The sequence below is a fragment of the Pimephales promelas genome, chromosome 18 (genome assembly GCF_988280905.1).
Source record: "Pimephales promelas chromosome 18, fPimPro1.hap1.1, whole genome shotgun sequence".
NCBI lineage: Eukaryota > Metazoa > Chordata > Actinopteri > Cypriniformes > Leuciscidae > Pimephales > Pimephales promelas.
Window position 1 is genome coordinate 26878665 of NC_142786.1, and position 13239 is coordinate 26891903.

The window sequence follows — 13239 nt, forward strand, 5'->3', positions numbered from 1 at the left end:
CTCCTGGCAGGGTGAATTCCTTCCCAGCTGTTTTAAAAAAAACACACACTCACATCCATACGGCCATAAACAGGATCTGAGACAAGGTTCATTCTCATTTCACAGCTTCTAAGAAGTCTGTATACAAGATTCCTATCAGAGGAACCTCGTTCGTCAGGAAACTTGGTACAGTCTTAACTGCCATAGTGCGGCAATGGAAAAATGCATTATGTTTAAAAAAGCGATTTAGTAATAAATGCATTATTGTCTTGTTTTTTCAGTGTTTCGTATAGTGCTATATTTTTACTTGTGTTAAACGGCTCCTTTAGACTCTTTCCAATGGCGATGATGGTAACATGGGGAGATAATGTCAAGTAATTCAGTCTAATGCTCTATTTGTTCTGCAGCTCCAAACACTTTTAATGCGCAAGGGGTGCCCCCTCCATTCATGGACAACAAAAGCTTAGATGCAACGACGTTTAACAAAATGACTCTTTTATCCGAAGCCGCATTGAAAACGAAGAGGTTCTTCCAGCCGGGCTCATGCTCCTCTTTACCTGCTCCCCCATGCTCGGTCTTCCTCTACTTCTACACTTCAGCCCCGTCTTATGAATCACCTCCTCTAGAAATAATTGACACAGAGCGTTTATCTCGAAGGCACCTGCTGATCGTTCAACTACAACACAATCTTCTAGTGTGCTGCTACACCACAGAGCTATTGTCCCACCACAGTGTCTGTGACACTAACTGCCAACAACAGGAAGCCCAAACTATAGCCTCAATACAATTCGGACTAATTCACAGACAACAACACACACACACACACATAAAAACAAATGCTTTTTAAAAGTCTGTATACTCCGCTTACGAAGAAGCTATTGAATACCAGGTGTTATTTTCTCTAGCCGCGTAAGAATCTATAGACATTATAATGAATGCACACCATATGGCATTGTGTGCTTTGGAAAATCACTGCATTACACAATTGCATACTACATTATTTTTCATTTATTCAGACCATACGAGCGTTGAGCACAATTCTACCGATCCATCTTTTTCTCGCCGTCTTTCTGCTCGCTTGCTCGCTCCTTTTCTCGGGAGCTCTAATTGACTGAGCGTGTCAATATGTGTAGTGAACACACAGGGGTCTACTGTCTCTGCCTATTGATCCATAGCTCTTGAAGGAGTTGAGCCTCTAGGCTCAAAACAAATCTTAATTACACTCCTCTTTACTGGGCCACAGAGGCTGCACTGGAGTGGGTGCCCTTTTCACAAATACATATCAGAATCCATAAATCAAAATTAATGGGCGTGAGCGGCCCATGAATCATACATTAGTGACTGAACAGATACAGCTGACAGATTCCCAATCTGATCCCATAAATTTCAGGAAAAAGGTAGTCCTTAATGCATCTATGCGTCATGTAAACTGAGAACGCAGTAATAGCTGTAAGTAGGGCTGGGTATAGATACAGATTTCCCAAATTCAATTAGCTTTGGTTTGATTCAAATTTCGATTTGATTCCGATTCATTTGGGTGTATTTCAGACGTAATGTATTTCTTTACAACAGCCCAGATAGTGGCTCATCTGATTTAGTCTGAACGATCTGTTTTCTAATGTTAGTGTGTCATGTGGAAAGCAAAAATATTCTATAAAAAGAAAGTCCAAAATCACTGATCAAAACATTAGCGCTTCTTCAATTGCATATTTTGACGGTGCCAGCTTCTATTTCATGCACACAAAGTGGATGAGTTACAATTGGCTGGTTTCGGTAAAAGTTCATTTTGGCACATTCCTATAATGAATCTGATCTTTTGAGTTGCATCAAGAAAACTAAATCAAATAAGGTACACTGGAATGCATTTGGGTGGTGTCAATCTGACTCCTGTATCGGCCATTGTAAAAATATATATATTATTCCAAAAAATGCATTATCACATGGTTAATTAATATATAATTTTGGTTGTTTTTGAAAATTCAAGCAAAATTACTAGGCTATATTATGTCATACCGCCCAACAGCAACTGTAAACGTAGCAAAAGGATAACCGAAAAGGATGTTTCTGAAGTCTACTTGGCAGTTTGTCACTGACAAACACCCTTTTTATAGAGGAGCTTTATAGACTTTCTGCTAGAGCCGAGTCCATCCCTTAGCAATTGTTACCTCATAAAAAGAAGTAAACCCTAATGAAGCCATTACACAGTCCATATTCTCCATCAATCATGCATTTACACTGATATGCCAAAGCGTAATGTTGGTCATGTGCCATTCTCACCTTCGCCTTGGCAAAAGCAGCCCTTGAATCCACAGACAAAACCCAATTACAGATAACAATGTGCTAATCTCTGTTCCCAGGGAGCAGAGTCGGTCTGGGGAGAGATAGCGATGCCGCAAGGCTGAAACGCAGGCCAGATACAGCCTCTATGACAGACCCTGTTTTTTTTGTCTCCTTCCTGCTAAAGTCATGCCGCCCCCCCCAAACCCCAACTCCCAACCCCCTACGACACTCACACACTGACACCTTCACCACCCTGAATCTTTTACCCTTTTACAGCTAATCTTTAAATGTAAATTCTATGACGGGAAAATAGAGGAGGCACGAGATAACAGGTTACATCTTCACTCCTGCACTGCTATCGTCTTCTGCATCGCTGAAAAGCACCTATTCAATAAGATTACCTTCTGGCAGAGTGCACGGCGACACACCGCGGCTTTGTATTCATTAAACACACATCCCCGGCTTATCTGAAATATAAAGGGGCTTGTCAGGATGGCACATTGTGTGTGTGTCTAAGGGGAAGGCAATGTGCATTAGGGCGATTACAATATCAGCCTGGTCCAGATGGAGGCAGGAAAATAAACAGAGGGGGAGAGAGAGAGCGAGAGAGAGAGACAGAGAGGTAGTTTAGCGTGCGCGTGAGTGACTGCGTTTGTGTGTGCGGCTGATAGATGTGAGTGAAAAATAGTATGTGTTGGAATAAGAGAGGAAGGAGATATAATAAAAGAGCAGTTAATTGGCAAGTGAATCTTGGATTAACAGAAAAAGAGAGTAAATGAGAGAGGAAGACAGATAGTGAGCAAGGCTGGGCAGACTGGACACCTGTCAGCTGGAGAAGTGGTTTATTTAGTTAACCCTGGTGTGGAAGACACAAAGACGGCTCAGGTTCAGATCGACCGCACTGCAAGTTCAGATACAACTTTATAGGAATCCTTCAGTTGTTTTAAGACACCACAAAAGTATTTAGTCCCGCCATTCACCCGTTTCAAGGATTTGAATAATTCCCTGAACAGAAACATCTGTCAATTATATATATAATTTTATATTTATTACATGTGTACAAATTAATATCTAATATCTAGGACAAAATTGTTTTGTAAAAAAAAGCCCTATGTAAATTCTTACACACACCCCTTGACTTTATATTGCCTTGTTATATTGTACACTCCAGCCCTACGATACAATAAAAACCAATCATCCTCTTCTCTCACATTATGCTTTCATGTTTTATGAAATCCAATAACCACACGCTAAATTCCACTCGTTGAAAAATTTGTAGCCATTATGCCCCCTATTGATCCAAAGCATGGATTCTGGGAGATGGCGGCCGCCTCAATCATTGATGGCCTGCTCTCCACAGAGACTCACGTCGAGTCAAATCTAGAGCCCTCGCAAATAAGGGGTCGTTCCCCCCCTCCCCAACATCTCGCATCGCTTATTTACTGCACAAGATTGAGTGTGTCAGCAAGTCCAACAGTAGCCCTCAATGAATATAAAGAGCCTCATACATGATATAGCTCAATGGAAAGAGATGTGAGTGAAATAGCACTAATGCATATTGCGAATGTTTCCCTTAAGAGCTGAAACATTAAGAGCGCATATAATGCACTTGGCTGACGTCGTGTAACTGAACTTGATCGTTTTTCTTCTCTTTTGTTATTACAATTTTTATTCATCCAGAGAAATTGAATGGGCTGTCAGATTAGACCCTTTTGGACACATAGTTACTCGCTGCAAAATTTACGGTGCGTTTCTGTATCCTTATGCACAAAGAGCATGTTTTTGATGCAAATGTGCATGAAAGAGAAATTGTGAAGCAACGAGACATGCTGTGTATTTGTGCAAGTGTCTGGTGAGAATGTCTGCCAGTTTATGTATGGGGTTAATGACATCACTAATGAAATGAGTTACTGCAATGATAACACGCTTGGCTTTCAGCCAGAACGTCTGCTGTTCGTCATTTAAAATACATATTAAGCACTTAACTAAAAATGTTTTTACGCTGCTGTGTTTAAGGTGAATGAGAGGAGCAGAGGTTTTGCAATGCATTGTTAATTCATTTCCAGTGATGCGTGATGCATATAGATCATTAATTCAGAATATATTTATTAAATAAAATATAAGCTTGAGCCAATACGAGTAAACGTCTCCCAGACATATTTGAAAATAATGGATGAATATTTCCATATCTCTCTCACACACAGCTGTGCGCGTTGGTGTGGGCAGCCGAGTCATCTCTTCATTATGCTGTGGCAGTGTCTGGTTTCATGCGTTTGACCCGTGTGAGGCCAGTGGGAGTGGAGGAGAGGGGAACAGGTGTGAGGCAGGCAGCCTGGTGGCTGTGCAGATGGCCTCAGCCAGAGGATGTTTCTGCCTGCTAATGCTGGCTTCAAACACACACACACACACACACTGCTTATCGCTAACCGAACCCTAACCTCCAGCCACCATAGACCATGTTTGCCTTTAATCAAGGTACGTTCACTACCTGCACTGTCCCTTAGGCTCTGGTTCGAATCTCATGTTGACAGGAGCAGAGGGCAATGACATTAATGAGGGGATGACCAAATCGCCATAGGTACATAGCCTCCATTTGACCAGCACAGCCTCCATTTTCTAAATCATACATAAAATCAATATATATATAATAACATATCTTCAAGCAAGCAGTAGAGATGCCTTGAAGAAAATAAATTGTAAATCTACTTGAGATTGACAATCTATGATGAGAATGTGTCCAAGACAACTGATTGTTTAAAAAAAAAAAACAATTCTGTGATATGAGCTACACGAGCTATGAGAACGAGCATATTTCGTCAGAGAACAGGGTCTCCAAAGCCCCTCTGGTTTTTTTGTGTGTGCCTTAAATACACAAGGAGGACTGCTCCTGAGAGCAATTGAAATAAAAAAATCTACCATTTAATTTTCATTTTAACCACCCAGCCTTAAACTTCAGAACCTCAACTCTTCAGTCAAGAGAAAGCTTAAGCGCTGAGAGTGGACTATTCACATCATGATGGATTTGAGAAGACGAGCTTGACAATTGTGACGGGAGAAGCTTTTAAAAAGCTGGCTCAGTCACAACTGATAAGCGCATCTTCTCAATCCATTGTGATGTCACAGTTGTCAATACAGCTTCTCAGTTAAACTGTGACATCACAATTGTCAGACTCATCTTGTCAAGTCGCAATTGTCAATGGATCTGTTCAATAAATGTCATATTGTTAAAGACATTTATTTAGCTTAATCTTAATTTGATGTGATCACTCATGTCAGATGCCTCTTAATCCATGGCGACATCACAAATGTAAATGGATATTCTCAAATTATATCAATATTGTTAAAGACATCTTCTCAATTGTGATGTCACAATTAAACAAAGCAGCTTCTTAATCCGGAGTGAAATCCTTATTGTCAAACGTGTTTTCACACCTGGTTTATCAACATTTTTAAATCCATTGTGGTGTCACAATTTTCTGCCTGTCTCACACCAGATGTTTAGCCCACCCGTGTTTGTAATCAAACATTTGATTTGATCAAATTTGCAGCGCTTGAGAATCTCGCGGACTAGCCAGCAACAAGCAGACGGAGGTGATATTGCATTCGCCCAACAGATGACATCTGATCGACACGTTGATGTTCAACTGTTGACTTCATATATTATGATGGATGGTAGGCTATTATTACATATGTGTAATAAAAACATTCTTATGAAAAAGAAAATGACGAAAAATAAATTTAAAAGCTGCATTAAAAGATGCATAAACCTGCGGTGTTGTGTTGGATTTGTAATAAACTCTAAGATAAATTTACTCTAAAATGAATTTACTGAGCACGTGACATTGAAGACAGCCCATTCACGAGAAAAATAAAATAAAATCTTTATTACAATTCATAGCGACAAATAGTATGTTTTCCTTCTTACACAGTGCCTTTAGTTCAATTGACATTTTTTAAAGGCTATATCGATTTTAAGTAGCTTTACAGAAAATGCATGCGTCTACATAACAAATAGTTACAGAAAAATAATTCACAATAATAGCCTATGTCGAAACGAGAAAAAAAAATTATTATGATATTAAATCAAAATGAAATTAATACGCGTATAAGCGTTGTTTATTTGTTGTTTACGAATAGTTAAACGCGATCAAACCCTGTTAAACGTCAATTTTGTTAAGATTTAACTAGCCTACAGCGATGAACAATTACTGCTGTGACCATTTAACTTTTTATGGGGAAATATGACAAACTGCATACCAGTTTATTATTGGTGATACCTACCTTTACGTTGCGAATAATATTAAATTAAGCAATGTGGGGAAAACGAAAGGAGTTATAGCCTAACAATATTCTGCGAAAGAAAAATAAAGTGTTTGTCATAAACCCAAATCGCACAATAAAACATCCTAATAAAATTAATAAACGTGGCTAAAGTGCAAAGAGCCTTCATGTTAGATCACGAGAGGAAAATATGAAGATACTGCACGACTTACACTGAAAAGACGTAGAAATTCCCACCATGCGTAACGGCGTTGTGAGAGAAAACAATAATTTCCTGTCCTCGACTCCGGTCGATATTTTAGTGATGTTTCTCAGTCATAAACGTGTACTTCCCAAGAAGAAGAAGAAAATGTGTCCGTCAAACTCCAGTGCACAGCTCTAGAGCCGCTCCAGTGTGCTGAAGGGCAGTTGAGCTCGAGGCTCGGATGAAGCTCAACCTGACAAGCGGATGATGCTCTGTGTGTCTCGAGCTCAACTCATTTAATGCGGCGTTTTCCTTTAACTGTCCGAGTACATTAACACGAAACACGCGAAAACGTTTGATCCTGGTGTGCGACAAGAGTCAGAAATACTTCGAGAACAGCGAAGTAGTGATAAAAACGGCTTGTTCTGAAGAGCCTCTAACGCCCACCCTGCTGCTAGGAGAAGCTGTGGTACTTTGCCTCTAGTCGGCGAGCTTCGGCGGGAAACCCAGGTGCAGCGTGGGCGGGGCTTTCTCTAGCGGTGGGCGTGGCATAACACAACAGGCATGGATGGATATAAAATGTGTACAGCAGTTTATGCGATAAACAACAGCATATAGAGCAAGACATAAGAGATTATGCGAAAAGGATGGGATAATAATGGATAAAGCTTGTTGTGGTCTCAGCTTGCTGTAACTTTAAGTAAACACCTGCCCTGTGCCTGTTTACACCTGGTATGAACATCTTAAGACAGCACTAAATAGCTATAGAAGCCATTTCCACTTCTGAGTTTTTAATTATGACAAAATTTAAACAAAGAAATAAAACCACACTGTGAGCTATTAAATTGCAATTGTGAGATATAAAGAGAAATGTAAAAATGAATTACTTCCAAAACAGAAATTTAAAGGGAGTCATATGTGAAATGTGATATCAGACATATATAAAAACCCATAGTATAAACACAATTATGTGAATTTTGCCATCTGCGCAGTACACACCTGAATTTTCTAACCAAGCGTAACAGTCTGTTACAAAAAAAAAATCATTTATCATTCATGACTTTTGGAGAGAAATAGCGCATAAACTCACAAAAGCATGCTAACGGTACTGGTAAAAGTATACTTTGGGCTTAAATAATAAATGTTCTTTAGGACAGGTACTCTCACATGACAAATCAAAACGAAAGGAGACATAAAAACAAACGCCAATGTTTCTCAGCTGTCTACTTGTGATTGGATCACCCGAGAACACAGAGATCTTAAGTGTAAACAGGGATATGGATATCCCCAATATCCCCCCCAAGCCCAAAAAAAAAGAAAAAAAAAAAAGATAGATTTGTAGTCAATCCATATGAGTTTTTCAATGACCCCTTCTTCAACTTTTACATTTGGTCCCCCCTCAATCTGGAATATTTGGTTACATCCTTGGGCAAACACTTCCCCGACCATCTGGACTTCATCTCGGCCCGTCGAGCCAGGAAAAGCAGAAGCGCCGTTTACAGCCCGATGATAACAGCCTCTTTCACACAGCCGTTCATGAAGTTAATGCGTCGCAGGCTCTCTCTCTCAAACCTTGCTTTTAACCCCAACCCGACCCATACGCTGTATGCTTCAAATGAGATTTCTAGAGGGGCTTATTTTACAATAAGGTTCTGGAACAGGATTATGAAATCATTCAGGCAGCTATTAACTTGGCCACGTCAGCCCAAAATGTGATGTCTTGAACTCATGTTAACAATGTTTCCCTCTTGATTCAGTCGCTCAATTGAGGATTTTTTCATGTAATTGCAAGAATGAGCTTAATTCTGGCTATCTATTTCCTCATTTGAGTAGTTACGGTTTCTCGGAGATGATGAAAAGTCTGGAATTCTGACAAGGCTTCTCTCAGCGGAGTTTGTGATGTGCAGGTTTGAGCTTTTGTTCGTCTCAGACAAAGACAACTCAGTGAGATGCCTCTCAATTTGGGAGCCTGCGAGCCGCCGGCTGAATGAAACGCGCTTGTGTCAGATCTGCACAAACAGACTCGACCCTCTGTTATCACAAGGACTCAATCCGATCTTTTTTGTGCACAGCGTGCGTTAGAGAAAAGCTTCTTGTGGCAATCACAGGGCAACATCTTGACACCGGAGGTAAAAGGGATGGTGGTTTAGGAAACCTGCAGGGGCACGAGCGGGTGTCGTGTCCACTGATAACAGAACAAGAGACCAGGAAACACACAGTGCTGTTTTTGCTACTGGGGTTCCTGAAAGTTAGCCGCCCTGGGCGACGGGCCGCACACACACAGGATACCTCGCCTCTGTTGAGGGAAAAACATGCTGGGTCTGACACACACAAACGGCCACGCAGACTTCCTGCATTTCCCCACCTACCGGTCAGCCACCTGTGGCATGCATGCAAACACGCATCTGGCACTGTCTGGGAGCTCTCAACAGTAAAAAAAGAAAAGATGCTAATGGTGTGTGTTGACATTGTGCAACTCATTTATATTTACTGATTATTTCAGCAGACACTTATACAAATGAGGAATGCGACGAAGCAATTCAGTAACTTGTATAAAGTTACCCTCCCTTTGACCCATTATGGTTGAAACACACGTTCAGAAAGCACATCCTTAAAGGGATAGTTCACTTTGAAATACATTTTTGATATGTTTTAGCTTATCTCAAGGGCATCCAAGATGTAGGTGTCTTTGTTTTCACAGTATTTTCAATTTTGACATTTTTAGGTCAAACCGTTCTTGTCTGTCAGTCATATAATGGAGCTATATGGGGTCCTCCTCAAAGATCATGCACAGAGAAGTCCAAATTAAACATGATTTAATGACTCGTAAATGTAAGTACACATTGATGGCCTAAGACACGAAACGAGCGGTTTGTGTGAGAAAACGAACAGTATTTATATCGTTTTACCACAGCGCGCACGCTTTCGGTCTGCTCATGCGCCGGAAAGCGGCGGAAGTGATCTCTCGCGCGCTTGTGAAAAAATTCAACGTTGTCTGTTGATGTATCGAAATCGTCTTCCATTGTGGTTTCCTGTATATCTAAATACGTTTAGATCTTCGTAGTGAAAGGTAAAACTTCCAAAATCTCTGTGTAAACAATGAATGATGTACACGCGCGAGAGATCACTTCCGGGGCTTTCCGGCGCATGCGCAGACCGAAAGCGTACTCGCTCTCAGATCACTTGGACGTGGCTGTGGTTACGCGAGGTAAAACGATATAAATACTGTTCGTTTTCTCACACAAACCGCTCGTTTCGTGTCTTAGGCCCTCAATGTGTACTTACATGTACGAGTCATTAAATCATGTTTAATTTTGACTTCTCTGTGCATGCTTTTTGAGGTGAACCCCATAGAACGGTTTGACCTAAAAATATCAAAATTGAAAATACTGTGGAAACAGACACCTACATCTTGGATGCCCTTGAGGTAAGCTAAAACATATCGAAAATTAATTTCAAAGTTAACTATGAAGCTTATGAGAATATGAAGCTTATACTCATGAACGAAAAAAACAAACAAACAGTTTTTTCAGATGGCGAGCTATGACCGTAGATCTCGAGGTGAAGAGATCCTTGGACTAAGAGTTATCTTTTGAGCAACACTCTCAACGTCCAAATAAATCTGCAGCGGTCAATTGGTACAACGGTCACGCAGTACAGGTTACAAAATTTACAAAATCCCTTTTTTGCTTTTTTACTGCATTCATTAGGCATTGACAAGTCACGTGACCGAAAGATTTGTTTTTTTCATAAAAAAATTTAGACTGTCCAGGCTCTTTTGAATCTTGTTCCTGTTTAATATGGGTAAAGAATATGTAATTATGTCACAGTCATGCTTGTAATGTCAATGAAATCTTCATAACACTAAAACAGTACATAAAATGCATATAAATATCAGTTGTCACACTGTAACTCCCAATAACCATCCATGCGCATTTACTGTACACGACAATTGTGTTTTTCACAATGCAATACAATGAGGATTGAGAGATTAAAAAATATTTTCTCCATGTAGCATTTCTACTGTGAAATAAATAAATATATTTTTTAAAATGTAGGCATCTTCTTAGTCAATAAAGAGCACAAAACAAATAACAGAATAAAAGCAGAGTGATGAAATATTGGATTTTTTAAACGTTTAAAACTCCAGAGTGCCTCATGCAGTTTAATCCTCCATTGGAGTTGCTATTATCCTTAATGGAAAATAACGTCAATATCAACTGAAAGTGCACACATTCTGTTGTGTCCTATTTTCGCTCATTTAAAGTTTGCACAGCACCGTCCAATGTTTTGCAAAGCAAATCAAATGTATTATTGACGAGGATGCACAAGTTAACTCTACGGCTACAAAATTGCTTCTGCAAAAGTCATGACTTCAAAAGACTTTTTTTTTCTTGCAAACAGAGAATGCAGGATTTTTACGGCAGGCCGACGGTTCACTTGGCATATTATTGAATTCAAATTCCGTCTGGCAGCTCGCTTTTCCTGAGAGTGAAGGGGAAAATCTAAGTGGGAAGAAATTGACAAGCGCTTCTACCTCTGCGATAATGTAATTAGCGAGCCGTTCTCCAAGGCTTCACCTAATTCTCCAACCAAGTTCTTTCCAGAAGGCTGTATGTTTCACACCCTCCCTTTTCTCGACAAATCACACTTGCCTTTACATTTACTTGTTTTTTTGTTTTTTTTTAATCCCTCAGACAATTCCTCAGATAAATCAACCAACAGACCTCTCTTTGTGTAAATTAAAACATGGAGGGAAGCAATACAGTCTGCTCTTGGGTCTCTTGTAAGGAAAATCAGTCCAAAGTGGCAGATATATAAGTCTCTCAATGCCGAAGTTTGGGGATCTGGGGGCGTCCTCTGGGTTCTGGGATCTGTACAGTTCTTTTTGAAGTGCACACATGTGAAAAACACATCTTAGTGCCTTCAACCAGCCCAGCTCCCATCTGCTATAAAACTTGACAGACAAGATATATGAAGTGTAATTTTGCCCTGTCAGTCATAGATGTAAAACACACATACACACTTTCTTTCTGAACCATGCTCCTTGAAATATGTCCTCGTCGTTGTGCCATGAGAACGAAAGACAGTGTATTGATTTGCCCAGACCTGCCTTGTTTCAACAACTGGAAGTGCTCTCAGTCAAATGGGTTTCCCAAACATCAAGAGAAGCCTGTCTGTGAAGCAGACAAATGAAGAAGCCAGAAAGAGGGAGCATAAAGACACTCTGGCATACAGTACATATGAGGACACCCCATCCACACACACACACGATTTAAGGAAGCTAAGGACGCTTTTGGAATAGTGTTTGTTTGCACCGGGAGAAGACATCAACATACAAGAATCACCTCAGTGAAACGGGATATTAACAAATATGTTTTTAACAAGGGAGTATTTTGAGCTTGTGTTTATGGGCTTGGCTCTTAACTCACATAAACTAAACGAAGCAAATTGTTATGAGGTTCTCAACAGGCACACAACTTGGGGGTCAACATTGCAACCCATTTCAATTCTATAATCTGACAAATTTGAGAACGGAACAACTTTATCCATCTATTCATTAGAACATGAAAAGTCGCTGTTACAGATTTGAAGAGAGGGGTTTAAAAATGAGAGATTGCTGATGACAGCTATATAAAAACATTTTGAGCTAGTTCTAGTAAAACGGTTAGCATTGTCCAGTTAACCCCAGATTATGAAATTACACCATTATGGGTGTAAAAATAGTTTTGTCATCATGTCTACATTCTGAAGGCTCTTAAAAGTGTGAAATGGACTTACATGGATCCATGTTTTCTGTGATTGATGCCCCAGTCCTTCAAGATTAGCTCAGGTTTGATTGGTTTGCATCTAGTATGCCCAAAATACAAAATGAGAAAATTTTGTCTTGGGATGCATGGGTAGTGCCAATGCATAACTTTCTCCAGGTATTATAGACCTCCATGGTTGTAAAGGCTCCATGAGTCTGATTCTTATTCTAGTATCGCAAGTCACTTTGCTAAGAAAGCGTCTGCTAAGAACATAAATGGTAACTTAATACAAGCCTTTAGGTGGAACTTGCTCTGGCTGACTCTAACGTGACGGTGGCTATGCACAGTAGCCATTGGAACAAATGAGCTCTGCAGACAATTTATATGTACTCCGACTCTCAAACTGATACTGTGGGAAGGCTAGAGACTTCCCACACTCTACAATTAATGGAGTAGGTCACCCAAAACTGAAAATTCTCTCATTATTCATTCATTCTTATGTGGTTCCTAACACGTTGGACTTTCTTTTTTTCCATGGAAAACTAAAGGTGATTTTTTTTTTTTTTTGAAGAATAGCCACTCTTGGCCCCCAATATAAGGAAAGTAAACGAGGATTGGCACTAGCAAACTTCAAAAAGCATTATAAAAATATCACTTTTTTTAAAGTGTCATGAAATGTAGCCCAAATGAATTGCACACTATATTCCAAGTGTTTTAAAGTCATACAATAGTTCTGTGTGAGGAAATTACTAAAAGTTATTATTT

The 13239-nt window shown here is 39.9% G+C and overlaps 1 protein-coding gene across 4 annotated transcripts in view; it reads right to left on the reverse strand.

Moving 5' to 3' along the window:
* Nucleotides 1-13239, reverse strand: part of runx1t1 (RUNX1 partner transcriptional co-repressor 1) — a 137166-nt gene that overhangs the window by 50532 nt on the left and 73395 nt on the right. Inside the window, exon 1 of one of the 4 annotated variants that reach the window (XM_039680859.2) lies at nucleotides 6753-7212. The exons of the other annotated variants lie outside the window; for them this stretch is intronic. Coding sequence (XP_039536793.1) covers nucleotides 6753-6780 — 28 coding nt within the window. The 5' untranslated portion in view covers nucleotides 6781-7212. Of the gene's footprint in view, nucleotides 1-6752; nucleotides 7213-13239 lie in introns of those variants that run through there. 4 annotated transcript variants of the gene reach the window in all.